Source organism: Myotis davidii, unplaced genomic scaffold (genome assembly GCF_000327345.1).
Source record: "Myotis davidii unplaced genomic scaffold, ASM32734v1 scaffold69, whole genome shotgun sequence".
Lineage (NCBI taxonomy): Eukaryota > Metazoa > Chordata > Mammalia > Chiroptera > Vespertilionidae > Myotis > Myotis davidii.
Window position 1 is genome coordinate 177,179 of NW_006300363.1, and position 16,975 is coordinate 194,153.

Below are 16,975 nucleotides of genomic sequence, written 5' to 3' on the forward strand. Positions count from 1 at the left end.
CCCAGTGCAACAGCTCATGGTGTTTATCTACTTCCCCACACTTTTACATTTAATTTTCAAGTGGGTGGTTCTTATGGTTTAAAAGCTAGAAAGTATAAATATATTCAGTGTTAAGTGTTGCCCCAACTTATCCTCTACCTGCCTCGATCTCACACCACAGTAGCCACTATTCTTGTTTGTTCTGTTTCAGCGGTTCTCAACCTGTGGGTCGTGACCCCTTTGGCGGTCTAACGACCCTTTCACAGAGGTCACCTAAGACCATCCTGCATATCAGATATTTACATTATGATTCATAACAGTAGCAACATTACAGTTATGAAATAGCAACAAAAATAATTTTATGGTTGGGTCACAACATGAGGAACTGTATTTAAAGGGCCAGAAGGTTGAGAACCACTGTTCTGTTTCCTTCCATAATTTTGTCTTACATATATAAGCAAATACAAATATAGACTCTTAATTTTCTTTCTTTTTTTGGTATAAAAGGTAATTCGCTCTACATGGTTCTGTACCATTTACTAGACCTTGGAAGTCTTTCCATATTAATACATGGAGAACTTCGTTCTATTTTAGAGCCACATCGTATTCCATTATATGAAGGTCTGCATTATCTAACTAGTCTCCTGTTCGTGGAATTTGAGTTATACTGCTTTGAGTTTTCAAACTTCATCTCTTCCTGATGCCTATGGCCAGATTATTAGAGGGAATGGGTAACCCTTAACTCCAGACTTTGCCTTTGGGTCAGTTATTCTTGGAGGAGAATGTGATTCAGCAAGGATCTCCCAGAAATGGCAGCTAAACCAAAAAATGAAAGCTCGGAGAACAAACTTCTAAAAAGAAAAAATAGAAATATACAGAGAGCCTTTATGAAACTGAAAGAGGGAACTAATCCCAGCTGTATGCGAGTGTATGTGTTTGGGCAGGGTGGGGTGGGGGGCGCGGGGGAGATACTTGGCTTTTGGTTTGTATAGCACCATGTTGAATATAGCAATCTGATACGGTTTATTTCTGACCATTGTAAATGAATCGTTTTGGCATATTTCTCTACTAAAATAAAACTGGAAGAGTGGTCACTAGGGAACTCTGAGAGTTGAGGTTCCTGACACAGGGAGGAGAGAACTGTGAGCAATTTCAGTAACATAGAGAGCAATGATTCCGTACCAGGTTATTTTCAGTACTTCTTGTCTTACGAGGCTAAACATGATGAACTATGCAAAGTATCAAGTAACAGTTTCTACATTAGAAGAATATGAGTTTTTGATCATAATCATTGTGGGTATGCTTCACTGTGGAGGCAGCTTAGCATGGTGATTAAAATTATAGGCCCTGGAGTCTTAGTGTTTAAGATCAAATCCTGTTTCTGTTGGTCACCTTGAACAAGTTATTTAATCCCTGTGCTTTAGTATTTTCATCAGTAAAATAAGGGCAATAATATTACCTATTTTATAAAATTGTGTGAGCATCAAGTGAATTAATATACAAAGTACTGTTACATATTTGCTGTCACCATTATCATCTGGATCAACTGCTTTCCTCATTTCAGTGCTTTAATCAAATGAATTAGGTATGTTCTTAAACTGATATTACTCTCCTTTGAATCTGTTACCCGTGACAAAACTAACATGAAGACGTTTCTGGAGTCCAGGATGAAGAACTTTATTTGCTTTCTTCCTCCCTGTAGGTGGTTTTCTGCATGGATCGTGCACTAGAATTTGCCCCTGCTTGCCATCGCTTCAAAATCCTCAAAGCAGAGTGTTTAGCAATGCTGGGTCGTTATCCAGAAGCACAGTCTGTGGCTAGGTATGAATTCAGGCCAGTTCTGCATTGAAAAGTCAGATTCTACTGGATGGGTGCTATCTACAGCAGTAGCTACCGTGTGTCTTGTAGGTAGGCCAGCTAGGGCTGACCAGACCTTCCTGGGACTTAAAACCAAATATTAGACTAAATTTGAAAACCCATAAGGAATATAGGAGTATAGTAAGTACTTAAGCTATATATGAAAGAACAGATGTGTGAATTTGTTTAGTTTTTAGTTGTATTTCTTTAGTGTTAGAATTGATTTTAGAGATAGGACAGGAGAGGGAGAGAAACATTGACTGGCTGCCTCCTGCACGCCCCCTACTGGGGATTGAGCCCGCAACCTGGGCATGTTCCCTGACCAGGAATTGAACCGATGACCTCTTGGTGCATGGAACAACCCTTAACCAACTGAGCCACACCGGACAGGGCATAGTTTTTGGTGTTTTTTTTTTAATGTCCTTTTCTGTCTATTCCAGGGGTTTGCAAATACTCATTATAAATATTTCAAGCTTTGCAAGCTATGTGGTCTCTGTTGCAATTGTTTAATTCTGCCTGTGTAGTGCAAAAGCAGCCACAGAGAGTAGATTAATGAATGATGTGGCTTGGTGTCAATCAAATTTTATATACAAAAACTGGTGACAGACAGGATTTGGTCCTGTGGGCTGTAGTTTGCTAACCCCTATTTTAATAAAGATTGTGAGGCATGTATGTGGTTTGGGAAAAATTCTTGGGAATATGCCTACTTTTGGATACGTCCATGTTAGACACATGGTCAAGGAAAAAAACCCACAAATAAAATAGTAATGGTGGGGAAATCCAAACCACAGCTAAATGTGCCTTCTTTCTTGCTATTGCAGTGACATTTTACGAATGGATTCCACCAATGCGGATGCTCTGTATGTACGAGGTCTTTGCCTTTATTATGAAGATTGTATTGAGAAGGCGGTTCAGTTTTTTGTACAGGCTCTCAGGATGGCTCCTGACCATGAGAAGGCCTGTGTTGCTTGCAGAGTAAGTTCTAGGCACCAGATCTATGTGGTAAAGAAGCTTACTTTTTGAGCCTAAGAGTTTAGAGTGGAAGGTTTTAGAATCACAGGAATGCTTGTCAGAATGCTTGGTCCTTTTATTAGAACGATTTCAGGGCAGCCTTTGAGATTTCTCTCCCTGGCATATGTCATCAGGTTGACTCAGATATACTCTTACAAAAATTCTCTACATTAAAAAAAAAACGATTTCAGAACTACTTTAGTTTGCCTAAAGATAAATGTGATCAGACAGGTCAGATCCTTTTAATATTTAAGTGGTTTTTCTTTTCTTCCCTCAGTGAAGAAAAGGTAGTAATGCTTGTCCTGGGGAGCAGAGGTAAACCCTGGGAAACACAGTTCTCCTTGGTTTTCTTTTATAAATCTAGTTTTCTTCTGTCCACTCTGCAGGAAGCACAGTGAAGAACAAATAGCCCAGGGGGTGGGGTGGGGTGGGGTGGGGGGCTGTGTGATGCTGAACTACTGGGATCAAGAAATTAAAAATAGGGTATTCTCTGTGCAGGGGTCAGGCTTTCTGGATGTGAACTGACCTCCCCTTGCTTTTCTCTATAGAATGCCAAAGCACTGAAAGCAAAGAAAGAAGATGGAAATAAAGCCTTTAAAGAAGGAAATTACAAGCTAGCATATGAACTGTACACAGAAGCCCTGGGGATAGACCCCAACAATATAAAAACAAATGCTAAACTCTACTGTAATCGGGGTACGGTTAATTCCAAGGTAAGCACTTGGTCTGGGGGCCTATGGAGATTTTTTTAAGGGACATGGGAGAGGTCTTGGGAAATTTCCCCACTGAGGGTAACCCAGGAGACAGGAGGAAAAGATGTTTGATTGGTATCTCGGCTTATTAAGAACTTCCTTCTGAGAGGCAAGCTTTTATATTTTCTGTGGAACTTAGGGGCACTTGAGCAACGATGTAAAGTCCTTTTTTTCCAGAGAATGACAGGAGCTCTGGGACAGTTGTTGAAGCAAGTATTGTTGCTTCTTTTTGCCTAAGCAAGTGATTCTTTAGGAGTGATTTGGAGGAAATTAGAGTATGAGGCAGGCTTGGGTTTTTTTCTTCAGCATAACTGATGGTCACCATGCTCAGTTGAAAAGAGAGTGCCCCTGTGGTCCTATACACCGTAGAAAACAAGAGTAGGCTCCTTGCAGAGTTCCAGTCGTTAAAAATCCCAGTAATCCTGATCCCTCTAGTTCAGTGATGGCGAACCTATGACACGCATGTCAGAGGTGACGCGCGAACTCATTTTTTTTGGTTGATTTTTCTTTGTTAAATGGCATTTAAATATATAAAATATCAAAAATATAAGTCTTTGTTTTACTATGGTTGCAAATATCAAAAAATTTCTATATGTGACATGGCACCAGAGTTAAGTTAGGGTTTTTCAAAATGCTGACACGCCGAGCTCAAAAGGTTCGCCATCACTGCTCTAGTTGGTCTCTGGAAGAATGGAGAGCAGGAACCACCCTTACTATTTTCCACTGTTGAGCACTAACCTGGAATAGTAGAGGTGGTTTTATCCTTGCAGATAAGTGTGCCTGGCTTCCATTACTTAGAGAAGGAACCAATTTCAAATTTGGTGTCCTTAGCCCACTGAGATAGAGACTTTCCCAGTGACCAAGAACAAGTGTGACAGTTGGGGAGCCAGCATGACCAATCCCCTTAGAATTTTGAAGCCATGCTCACAGCTTCTGGGCTCCCTCGATCACCACCATGTGAAGTATGACTGCTCTCTCTCTCCTGAAGCTTAGGAAACTAGATGATGCAATAGAAGACTGCACAAGTGCAGTGAAGCTCGATGACACTTACATAAAAGCCTACTTGAGAAGAGCTCAGTGGTGAGTGCCTCTGCTGGGTGGGGGGAAGAGGGCGTTGCTGCTGGCCTGCCAGGGGAATTGCATTATGGATGATGAAGCAGACCCGGGGATGTTGTGAGGTCATTTGGTCCTTCCCCCTGCCTCTAGGTGGGATTGTTCCAGCCCTAAACTATGTTTATAGACCTCCAGCGGAGGAGATTGCACAAGCTCCCTCAGTCTCCCATGCCTGTGTCTTACGCCCCTCACGGTCAGTAAGTTTCCTCTGATGCCTGACCCAAATACCTTTTGTTAAAGTTTAAATCCATTTTCTTTGGAGATTTTGTTTTGTGTTGTACACTTTTGCTCTAACTTGGCACAGTGCTTGGAACATAGTAAGTGCTCACTCAATAAATGTTGAATGAATGTATAGTGTTTGGAAGAAGAATAATCTTGGAGACAGTTGAGAGTCTTGCTTAGCCTGTTTGTTTGGGTTAGGAAAGACAGTCTTAAAGTTAGAAGAGATTTAATCTAGCTCAACCTCCCAGCAGTATATGGAACCCCCTTTGAAAATACCCATCTGACTAGCTGATTTCCGCGCCAGGGTATGCCTGCCTTTAGTGCCCAGAGCATACTTGTTCATCTTAACTCTTGGACCCACCAGAGTCTTCTCCATGCAGGACTATTAGCAAGAGCTAGGAGAGACCCCTTTCAAAAACTAATCTTATTTCCTTTTTTTTTAAATCCTCACCTGAAGATATGTTTAGAGAGGAGAGAGAGAGAGAGAGAGAGAGAGAGAGAGAGAGATAACATCAATCAGTTACATCCCTTACATGCCCCAACCCGGGATCGAGCCCGCAACCTAGTAATGTGCCCCGATGGGGAATGGAATCCGCAACCTTTTGGTGTACATGATAATGCCCCAACCAACTGAGCCACTCAGCTAATGCAAATCTATCTTTTTTCAGATTCTTTCCCAGACAACAAACCTCCCATTTTTAAAATTTCTAATGGAAGACCTACTTGTATACTGATCTTCCGTTGCCCCTTCAGTCCTCATTATGAAATGTCATTTCTGAAGAGTAGGTGCTGTACTGCCTGATGAGCCTATCATTCTTTAAGTGCCCAAGTCTCATCGGTGGTGCAGAAGGTGGCCTAGTTTTGCCAAAATTATCCACATTTTTTAAAAATAGGAAAATGCTACGTGCGTGGATTTTTAAGTAGAGGACTAAGTCTGTGAAACAGAAACAAATGCAAAATTATAGATTCTGTAAGACCAACTGTCAGTTAATCTCATCTTTACAAACCACTGACAAACAAATGTGAAAGCTTCGAAAGATACCCTTTGACCCAGCTAAAGACTTATTTTAACAGATGCAAGATGCTGTATACATGTTTACTACAGTTTTAACTAATAGCAGAAACGGAGAATCACCTGTATGTCTAGGTACATGATACCGCAATGGCGAGAGAATAGACATTCTTGATTTGTTAGGAGGAGGATGAATGGAGGTTATTTCTTTCATATGGGTACAATAAACAAAAATCAGGAGTTGCTTTGATCAGAGACATATCATCTTTGTGGTAGAAATAAAACTGTCCTCTGAGTGGCTCTACTTTTGAGATCCCACCACAGGGGGCAGCAGCATAGTTGGGCACAGTTGGTTGAGAATTTGGCAACAGCCTCCACAAAGAAGAATTGGAGATTAGCTCAGACCAGGGGCCTGATTGTTGTCATAGTCTGCCTCAGTTTGTCCCTAAAGTTGGGGAGATGTCAGATCATTGCTATATTTCCCATCATGAGCTGGCATTTCCCATTTTCCCTAAGGCTTTGCTTACTTTTCTACTTCAACTTCAGAAAAACTTTTAAATGTAAGAATGTCCTAGAATTTTTTTTTATTAAGTGTGAGGTAAAATGCAAATCACTCTAAAACCAGCTTGTTGAACATATCACATATGGATCTGGAAAGTTCATCAGGGTTGCTTGTCAGATCATTCTACACCCAGGGCTTTTGTTACCAATTTTTTTTTCACTTCAGTTTATATTATACTTCATCCTGTAAATTGGTTATCTGAGCTCCTAATAGCATTTGTGTCCATAGGGCATGGTTTAGTTATTTTTTTTTTAAAGGCATAAATCAAGGTGTTGACAGAAAGTCAGAGATGCCTCAACTGTTGGGCTTCTCTTTGGCCAGCTATATAAGCAGCACTTCCTCTGCCTGGCCTGCAAGCCCGGTGGGCTCTGTGGTGTTTGGGAGGATGGGCCTGTGTGGGAGCATTGGAGTAAATTGAATCTTTGTTGTGCGTCAGCCAGCTGCACTGCATAGTCACTTCCCATTCCTCAACTGACGGTGTCTGTCTCTGCGACCACTGCCGCAGTCTATATAATTGGTAGCCAGTCTTGGTGCCAGTGATCTTATCAGGACACAGAAGATGCCCCCTTGGCTTCTGTGGAAGAAACACTTAAAAGGTCTAGCAGTCGGCCTATCAAAAGCTAGATTCCTCCCATCTTGGGCCAGGTCCCCTCCTTTCTTTTGCACTATCCAAATGGAAGCAAGCCTAAGTTTAGAGTCCTTTTCTGTCTCACCTAGATCTCTCAGATTGATTGGTCTTAATGAAAGCATTTGCCAGTGGCCACCACCTTGACCTTGATCCTTCTAGTGGCTCACTAATCCCACCTCCACTCTGGATTGAGGCTGGCCCTGCATGTTTATGGCACTCTAGGTTTCAAAGCTCTTCCATATCCATTTATTTCACTTGATAATTTTTCTCGTGTGTTTTAATCTCAAGTAATCAAATGGGTGCTTTCACATTGCCTTTCCTAAGGCAGGCCAGATGCCTCTTGGTGGCTCTATGAGATCAAAAGGAAGTTTCTCTTGGTTGCTTTCTGCTCAGAGCAGACTATCACTTGCGGGTTGGGTGCAGGGGGCATGAGACCTCTCTATTTTTCTCAAGGAAGTGTGGTGGTTAATTTTTTCTCACGCTAGCTTAAGGACTCCTTTGGTTGAAGCATCTCAACCAAAAGTCTGTGTTTCATGCTTGAGCCATGCCTCTTCCTCTACAGTGATACTGAAGGCCATTGCTATTTATGTCACTCTACTGCCCTGTATTTCCTTCTCAGTTACATGGACACAGAACAGTATGAAGAAGCAGTGCGGGACTATGAAAAGGTGTATCAGACGGAGAAAACAAAAGGTAAAGGTATTTGGGAGCATGCTTCTCAGGAAACCGTGTGGCCTTACTTGTCGGCCCTAAGAACTGGACACGGGTGATTTGATTTAGGGATAATGATTGTAGCTGGAGCTTATTCGATCACCAGCCAGGAAGAAGTGAACAGAATCCTGAGTGTAGAACGAGGCATCTATTTTTCTGGTCCCAAATCTTGCCTGTTAACTTCACATCCTTTTCTCTGTGATGAGACCGATGTGAGAAACTCGATAAGTATGAGTAGGTTTTTTTTAATCCCTAGGGGGAAAACACACCAGAAAAGCCCCTGGTATAGTTAACAAGACTTCTGACTCCACCACATCTGGGCTGGGGCCTGGTAGGGGAAGCCAGATCAGATTTGTCCTTGATGCTAGATGTCTCCCTTTAGAACACAAACAACTCCTTAAAAATGCACAGATGGAACTAAAGAAGAGTCAGAGGAAAGATTACTACAAGATTCTGGGCGTGGACAAGAACGCCTCTGAGGACGAGATCAAGAAAGCTTATCGGAAACGGGCCTTGATGCACCATCCAGGTAGGGCGGTGGGGAGTGGACTCCGTGGGAAGAGCAAGCCAGGCTGGCCCAGTACCAGACTCAGTCCAGAATGAAAGCCTCAGAGAGGCGCTTCACTGGGAAGAAGGTGTTGCTAAGTTCAGTGCCCTCCAAATTTTGGGAAGTACTGAAATCTCAAGTCAGACATCAAGTGGTCTTTCTCTTTAACTTCTTTCTTGAGACTTTGAGACGAGTTCCCTGTACTCCCCCCTTTAGATCGGCACAGTGGAGCCAGTGCCGAAGTTCAGAAGGAGGAGGAGAAAAAGTTCAAGGAAGTTGGAGAAGCTTTTACCATCCTCTCTGATCCCAAGAAAAAGACTCGCTATGACAGTGGACAGGACCTGGATGAGGAGGGCATGAATATGGGTGGTGAGTTGGTTTGGGCAACCTGGGATGCATCTGATAACTGTAGAATTTTAGGATATTTTTGAAGACACTCCAGGGGGAAAGACTGTAATCAGCCAGTGGCCCGCAGTGATTTGTAAAGCATGCCATTGATCTAGACCTGTGGCATGTGAGGCACCTGTTGGGTGCTGGAAAGAATAAAGATGAATCAAACAGGTTCCCTGACCTCCGGGAACCCAGTCTAGAGGTTTGCAAACTTCTGCCTGCAGACCAAATCTGACCCCTGATCTAATAGACATGAAATCGAGTGAAATTAAGTGTAGCAGGTGCCCAGGGGGCACTGGGGAGTGAGTTTAGCAAAGGAAGGAAGGCATGGAAGCGCAGAAAAGTAAACCACCCTTGGGTGTTGCAAGGGGCTCTGAGGGATAGAGGGTGCTCGAGGCAGGCAGTGTGGAGAGAGAAGCTGGAGCAGACCTCAGGAGGCCTTAGGGGATGGAGTCAGGATCATGGGCTTTTCCTATTGGCTGGAATTTCTTTTGCCCCTACTACAAAGTGTATTCGGATATTTATTTGCATCATACATTCCTGTAAGCACGCACAGATTTTACTTTCCCCCAAAAGACTTAGAATGAAGTAAAGCACAGCTCTCAACATCATTGCTCACTTTGAGCTCAGAGATAAGAGAGGCCTTGAACTATGCCCACTTCTCAGACCACTGTCTCTGATGCCAACCCGCTTTCCTTCACTAAGAAAAACGTTTGGAACTTACAATAAGATTAATACTGACGTATAGATAACCCTGACCTCTCCAGTTCAGTGAGAGAGAGAAACCTAGGGTTACCGGTAATGGAGCTATAATCCATCAAAAGCTATTTAAGAGTTTTAAGTAGGGGAGTTATGGGCCAGATTTAGGCTCTGGAAATACATTTGTGATGGCAGCAAACAGGTGGTTTAGAGGAAGAGAATAGCAAGGGAGGGAAGACAGCAGATGGAAAGGACTGGCGGGCACAGTTGGGAGATGGTGGGCTGAGGCAAAGAACGCTCTCCTTTGGGGTTGGGGCTGCAGAAGGGAACATAGCCCAGGAGTGGGGTCAAGTGGTAAGATTTGCATAGGGTGGGGCAGATGTCCTCGCCTCTAGTCTGAAGTTGGGGAAACTGAGGGACGGTGATACTATCTGGGAAAGCTTTGGAGACCCATTCTCAGTGTCATGATACATTCTCCCTCAAATACTTCTATTTTTTTCACCTTTTTGTTCCTTCCTTGTTTCTCACCTTGCCCACAGATTTTGATGCAAACAATATCTTCAAGGCATTCTTCGGTGGGCCTGGGGGCTTCAGCTTTGAAGGTGGGTATGCCTGCTGTTCTTGGGAGCCCCCAGTTAGGGAGTCCTTTGATCACGGGGCTCATGATTGGATGCAGCTCAATTCTCATCTAGTGGGGCCTCTGTCCCCTCCAGCATGGCTGAGGATAGCAAAAGGGAGCTTTCTGGGCACACCTTGCCTTATTGCCACACCTTCACAGAGTCAGGGAGGCTTTGCTAACTACTTGGTACCAGGGCTTGTCTGCAAGAGGGGAGGTGTTAGAAGCTACACACATACTCACAACATGCTCGTGCTCCCTTACACCCCAGGGCCCAGGCTGTTTGATACCATTAGAGCTTCTTCTCTGACTTTGAAGCAGCCCTTGGAGACTTCTCCATAATCAGAGCAAAGTGATATTTCCTAGAAAATCCAGTCAGCTAACAAGCCCTTTTTTCCCTACAGCATCTGGTCCCGGGAATTTCTTTTTTCAATTTGGCTAATGAAAGGAAACCATCCAGAATCCAGAAAATGCCGACTTGCTCAGTTTAACCTTGAATGTGGACACAATTCACCTCCTCCCTTCATCATGTCTCCATGTACTTAGAGCAGTTTTGTTTTCTCAGTTGGATGCCCTGTGTCTGTGAGTGGGGTGAAGGAAAAGGGAGCCAGCACTGAAGACTGCGGGGAGGGGAGGGAGGCGGGGGGTGGACAGGGAGGCAGCTTGTGAATTTTTGTTTTACTGTTTAACTTTATTAAAAAAAAGAGAGAGAATAAAATGTTTTGATCCTTTCTGGCTCTTTGCTCTGCCAGCTGCTTTGTCAGTGGGCCAGAGCTGAGCCCCCAGCACCGACCTAATGCTGACGTGGTCTTCAGGCTCACAAGCTGCCCCACAGGGGTGTGGGCTTCCAGAGCCTGGTGGCAGGTGGGGTGCTGGCTGCCTCTCCCAAACCTGTTCAGCATGGAAGTGCTGCGCAGGTGCTGGGTATGCTGCTGGGCCCGGGCTGTTGTCAGTCAGAGGGTACTGAGTTCAGAAAACATGCTTGCTTTATGGTGGAGGCCACCAGAAATCACTAGAAGCTCTGTATGTCCAAAGCTCACATAGAGCATGGGTGGATGTGTGTCAGGCCAGGCTAACCTACACAGAGGTTTACGTGGACTCTCACAGTTCCTCTTGCAGGTTTGAGGGAGATGGAGACAAGGTAAAACCCTGCCTCCTGGGCCCAGGGATCTGGTTGCTGACATTTGCCAACACACTTAGAAACACCGTTCTTAGCAAATGCCCTCACTTCTCCACTGGTGCCCTTTCTACATGGGCAGCGAGCTGGAGAAGGAAGCCGTGGCGCATGTCATGCCGGTCGGGTCAGGCTTAGTGTTTGTGGTGAGGAATCTTGTTGGGATTTCCAGGCAGACACTAGGGTCTTCGTCTGAAACGTTTGGTGCTTTGGTGGTGGAGATGGTGGAGCAGACCTTGGACCAAACAGATACCATGATTTCTTTTCCGAGCCCCTGCCTTATTCTTTTCCAGTCCTCCCCCCGTTTGGTGCCAAGGCCATGGTGAAGAGATGACTGATTTAGGCCTAGGAACTCCCCTGTGTAGCTGTCCAGACTGTTGTTGGAAGAGATTGAAAGTCAGGCCCTCCCTTGTGCTTGAAGCACCACTGGCCTGGGGAAATCCATACTAGGAGTTTGGGGTCTTGCCTCTCTGAGAAGTCTTTCATGTGTTTTTTTGTTTGTTTGGGGTTTTTGTTTTGTTTTTCTGAGAAGTGTTTCTGACTGGGCTGGGCACACCTGTGGGCCTGTTTTAGTCGTTAACAGGGGACGAGACTCTGTCCTCTGCATCCCTCACACCCAGCCAACCCCCACGTTCTGTGTGTGTCTAAGACCAGCCTCTCTCCTTTCTGTCTCCTCATGAAAGCCAACACTGTTCAGCTGCCCAGCCTCGTCACAGCTGTGGCCGGCCAGCAGTGGGGAGACAGGACCGATGGCCCCAAGCTGTGGAACAAAGACACCCCCAGCCCTCGTCCCAGGGCAGAGAAGCTGGGCACAGAAGGGTGAGACTCACACACTAGGATTAACACGATTTATTTCATTATCAGTATTACAAGTTACTGAGGTTGGGCAAAGCCAGGTGGGTAACTCAAATCCCAAGCACTTTTTGTCAAGTGACAACCTAATTAGCAAGGCTCTGTTACTGAGCAGAGGGTAGTGGAGGGCACCCCAGGAACCATAGTCCATGTAGCAGTGTTAACCCCTTCTCAAAAGCACTGGGTGGGGCTTAGCCCTAAACAGCCAGGAGTCCAGTTCATTGGCTCTTAGTACCCACCAGCCCCCTTTAGAGGAGGCACAGAGGCCTCCAGAGGCACCAGGGAGGCAAGGTGGGCTGGGCAGACTGCAAGACTGGAGCTTCCCCACCACGCACTGTCTCTGGCCTCGGTCCCCATCACATAGCAGGGCCACACCACTGGGAAGGATGGCCCCCCATCCCCTTCCTGGGGTGAGGCCAGCAGCCAGCCTGGGGTGTGGCTGCTGCTTACTGATCTGTTTTCTTTCCTAGCTATCAAACTGTTACCTAGTTACAGTGTGAAGAAGGAAGGGACAGGCACTTAAAAGGTTAACCCCTTTTCTACCCTGATAAGCAGCCTCAGTCTTCCTGAGGCTACACTGATTAAGAAATAGGATCAAAGCCCAGGGATCCTCCCCTCTCATTCCCACCACCAGTGAAGGGACGTGGAGCCCTGCGGTCTCTCCCACTAGCCAGCTCTGGACAGGGCTCATGGTTGTGGCTGCAGCTCCAGGCCCAGCTCGGCCCAGCTTATCAGCTCTGGTCCAGATTCCTGAATGGTACCTGCCCCCACCCCTTTGTGTTGAGCTTGAATTAGACAGGAAGAGGGTAGGCAGAAAAAGGGGCAGTTATCTTACAAGTTCTGAAAAGGTTATAAGGTTAACTGAATAAAAAAAAATCTTAAAAGATCAAGCAGAGGGCATGCTTCCTTCTGCACCCCCGTCCCTTCTAAAGAGGGGCACCCGAGGGGTGGTGAGAACACTCAGTTGATGGTGCAGGACTGAAAGGCACCCCCCTTGCGACCGCCCTGTGTGGGCACAGGTTTGCCCTTCCCATAGTAGCCCGTGAAGATGGCCCTGACCTTCAGATTCTTAGTCAGGTTCAGCATCCAGCGCCCACTGCCCAAGGAGAAGAGCTTGCCCCGGGGTGTCTCACCCACCTCCTCTCCTCGGCTGCCCCCCTTCTCCTGCCGTATAATCTCCAGGAGGTCAATGCCAGTCTGCACGGCCTCCACGTCATCCGCGCAGCCGAGGGTGATGTGAGCACGGCTCCCCCGGGGCAGGCTGTCAGAGGGAGACAGCTTGTCCACGTCATTTGGCCACAGTGGCAGCTCCTGCTCACTCAGCTCCACCCGGGCTCCCGTTGTCTTGGGCGTCACGAAGAGGGCAGAGATGGTCAGTGTGAAGGCCTTGGAGTAAGACTTCTTCACCACCTGCAGAGAATGAGAATGAGGACCAAGCTAGAGGTGGTGGCCTCCAGAGAGGACAGCTGTGAAGCATGGGTCTGGCAGGTGAGCACAAGTGAGCAGAGCCTTTGGTAAAAGGCTTATCATCCATAAATATCACTAACAGCCTGTGTGGTGTTGGAGTGTTTTTCCACTGACTGTTGAGGCTAATGTGAAAAAACAAGGTCGCTGTAGCCGGTTTGGCTCAATGGATAGAGCGTCGCCTGAGGACTGAAAGGTCCCAGGTTCGATTCCAGTCAAGGGCACATGCCCGGGTTGCCAGCTTGATCCCCACCCAGTAGGGGTTGTTCAGGAGGCAGCCAATCAATGATTCTCTATCATCATTGATGTTTCTCTCTCTCTCCCTCTCCCTTCCTCTCTGAAATGAATAAAAAATATATTTAAAAACAAAAAACCAATCTGCCAGAGAGCCAGGGGTTAAAAGCCAGACTTCCTGTGTTTAGAATCTAGTCTCCCCCTCCCCACTTACTAGCTGCAGGGCTTTGAGCAAGCTGTTGAACCTCTCTCCTTTGGCTTCTTCATCTGTAAAATGGAATAACACTAGACCCCATCTCCATGTGAGGGTTAAAGGAGTGACTAGGTGAAGAGCTTAGAACAGTGTTGGGCCTGGTCAGTGTTGCTCAGTGGTTGAGCGTTGACCTGTGAACCAGGAAGTTGTGGTTTGAATCCCGGTCAGGGCACATGCCCAAGTTGCGGGCTCTGTTCCCAATGTGGGGTGTGCAGGAGGCAGCGAACCAATGATTCTCTCTCATCATTCCTCTCTCTCTCCCTCCCCCCTCCTCTTTGAAATAAAAAATATATATATTAAAAAATAAAGGGGGGGCATGTGAAGACACAGATACACAGAGAGAGCACCATGTTAAAAATATAACATTTTTGTTGATTTCAGAGAAGGGAGAGGGAGAGAAAAAAACATCAATGATAAGAGAGAACCATTGATCAGCTACCTCCTGCAGGCTCCTATTGGAGATCGAGCCCGCAACCTGGGCATGTGCCCTGGACTGGAATCGAACCAGGGACCCTTCAGTCAGCAGGCCAGTGCTCTATCCACTGAGCCAAACCAGCCAGGGCAATATATACTTATTCTTGAAGTAGGCTAGGTGCTGGGAAGAGGTGAGTCCAAATAAAAACCGTTTGCCCTCAGGGGGCTTCTATTTCAGTGGGAAGAGACCAATGACCACACAAGTAAACTGGTTACATTAACTTAGGCAGAGAAGTGGGGGGAGATGGTGGAGGGTCAGGGAAGGCCTTGCTGAGGTGACCTGCAGGAGGCTAGAGACAGCCATGTATATCCCAGCAAGAGATCACCATGTCGCTGTGGGCAAGGATACCAGTTGTGAGGTGAGGAAGGAACGGGTACCCCCAAGCCAATAAACCTCATTATTCCAGGACACTTGTTACTTGGGGACAAGGCGAGGCCTCAGACCTGAGGACAGAAACCTCAGAGCACCAGCCTCCCTCAGGACACGGGACTCCTAGTCTTTGAGACTAAATGGAGGCTTAGAGGCCAGAGCAGGAGTTTGCTCCCAACCATTAACCTACAGGTAAACCAGCACTGGTGGGCAGACCTAGGACAAATGCGCACGCTGGCACCACTGCCAGGCGGGCCTCAGAAAGGGCGCCTGAGGTCTGTGCAATAAGCCGTGCATAGGGGTGAGCTGGAGCAGATTTCATTTTTCTTGAGCTGCCATCTTGTTTTCCTGCCTTAAGCCAGTACCACCTCCAGAGCCCTGCCCCTCCCCACTTCCACCCATGTCCCTTAGGAGCACTCACATCCTGCTGGGCGTACTCCTCCGCCCCGGCAGCCTTCCCGTAGTCACAGAATTTGGTTGTGCAGTGCAGCACGCCTGGCGGTCTCTTCCCAAAGTAGGTGACCAGATCAACCTTCTCCCTGTGCTCATCCCCAGAGGCAACTGCAGGGAGAGAGAGGAGTGAGTCATCAGGGCAGAGAGCAGGGGCATTCCAACATCTATCACCAAGAACATTGAGGCCCAGAGTTAAACAAACCTTAAGCATAAATTCTTGAGCCCTGGCCAGGTAGCTTAATTAGTTAGTGTCATCCCAATATGCCAAGGTTGCAGGTTTAATCCTCAGTCAAGCAAAGCATGCATAAATAAGTGGAAGACCAAACCTCTCTTTTTCTCCCTCACCCCCTCTAAAATCAAAAATTTTTAAAAAGCATAAATTCTTGAGCACTCCACTGTAAATCATTTATTCATTAGTTGGTCAAACTAATAGCAACTCCAGAGCTTAAAAAGGGTACATAAGCCATGGCCAGTATGGTTCAATGATTAGAGCATTAGCCCACACACCGAGGGTCACAGGTTCGATTCCTGGTCAAGGGCATGTACCTGGGTTGCAGGTTCAATCCCTGACCAAGGGCATGTGCAGAAGGCAACCAATCGATGTGTCTCTCACATCGATGTTTCTCTCCCCATACCTTCTTCCCTTGCACTCTAAAAAAATTAATGGAAAAAATATCCTAAGGTGAGGATTAACACACACAAAAAAAGGTGCTAAATTCCCTGACTACGTTATGTAGATTTTTACATCTCATCCCCAGACTTGAACACTAAGGCACTTGTTACCCAGAGATAGGCAGCATAAGCCATTCACTAGCATCACATCTACAATGGGAATCCACAAGTCATGAAAAGTGGGGTAAAAGGAGAAAAAAAGATGGTTGGGAACTATGTGATACAATCGAAGGTGCGGGAAAGAGCATAATTAACACCCTAGCTCACTTATAAGCCATTTGGCCCTTGTCTGTCATTGAAGTACAACAGTTAGGGTGACCATACACCCCAGTTTTCCCACAAACCACCCAGGTAAGTCGTAATAGCACCCTAGTTCACTCAGTGGGATAGTTACCTGGTCACCATACTATGTTGTGTGCCTTGCGGCTTGTTTGATGGGTGAGCGCCTATACAAGGTCTGGGATATAATGGGATGTTACTATGTGGCTGGTAGACAAGACAAGGTTTGGAAGTACCTGCGATTTCAATGTCTAGACTCCAAGCTTGTGGCTAGCTTCAAAGTCACTAGGGTTTTCTGTTTATTCCCGGAATCAAGTACCTGCGAGGACATCACTCACTCTCCCCGGGGGGCCTGTACTCGGAGAGCAGTACATTCCTCCTGTGGCTTCCGGGGCAGAAAAGGATTCCAGTTTATAATGGCAAAAAGCAGCTTCAAGAGGCAGTGACTCTAGGGCACAGCCGCCAGCTCTAACCAGGAGCCCTGCCCCCTGGGGTGCTTTCCTCAAGCTATTCACAGGTGCAGGACTCGCATGCGGCCAGGGTCACTGCATTCCCTGGTTCCCCAGGATTCAAGCTTTAGGAGCTGAGCAGAGAGTTCTCCGAGAACATAAATGGGCACTGATTATTGCCTCTCAGCAACACAAGTATTGG

At 46.2% G+C, this 16,975-nt stretch overlaps 2 protein-coding genes across 3 annotated transcripts in view; one reads left to right on the forward strand and one right to left on the reverse strand.

Annotated features, from left to right (window-relative positions):
* DNAJC7 (DnaJ heat shock protein family (Hsp40) member C7) overlaps positions 1 to 10,847 on the forward strand; it is a 32,242-nt gene extending 21,395 nt beyond the window's left edge. For both annotated transcript variants that reach the window (XM_006776647.2, XM_015572443.1), the window contains 9 exons: positions 1,682 to 1,800; positions 2,658 to 2,811; positions 3,396 to 3,560; positions 4,588 to 4,679; positions 7,756 to 7,829; positions 8,230 to 8,376; positions 8,611 to 8,763; positions 10,023 to 10,085; positions 10,504 to 10,847. In XM_006776647.2, coding sequence (XP_006776710.1) covers positions 1,682 to 1,800; positions 2,658 to 2,811; positions 3,396 to 3,560; positions 4,588 to 4,679; positions 7,756 to 7,829; positions 8,230 to 8,376; positions 8,611 to 8,763; positions 10,023 to 10,085; positions 10,504 to 10,541 — 1,005 coding nt within the window. In that variant the 3' untranslated portion in view covers positions 10,542 to 10,847. The remainder of the gene's footprint in view (positions 1 to 1,681; positions 1,801 to 2,657; positions 2,812 to 3,395; positions 3,561 to 4,587; positions 4,680 to 7,755; positions 7,830 to 8,229; positions 8,377 to 8,610; positions 8,764 to 10,022; positions 10,086 to 10,503) is intronic.
* A 1,260-nt stretch (positions 10,848 to 12,107) lies between these two features.
* CNP (2',3'-cyclic nucleotide 3' phosphodiesterase) overlaps positions 12,108 to 16,975 on the reverse strand; it is a 7,569-nt gene continuing 2,701 nt past the window's right edge. The window contains exons 4-5 of the mRNA XM_006776734.2: positions 15,342 to 15,481; positions 12,108 to 13,535 (exon numbers count right to left, since the gene is read on the reverse strand). Coding sequence (XP_006776797.1) covers positions 13,086 to 13,535; positions 15,342 to 15,481 — 590 coding nt within the window. The 3' untranslated portion in view covers positions 12,108 to 13,085. The remainder of the gene's footprint in view (positions 13,536 to 15,341; positions 15,482 to 16,975) is intronic.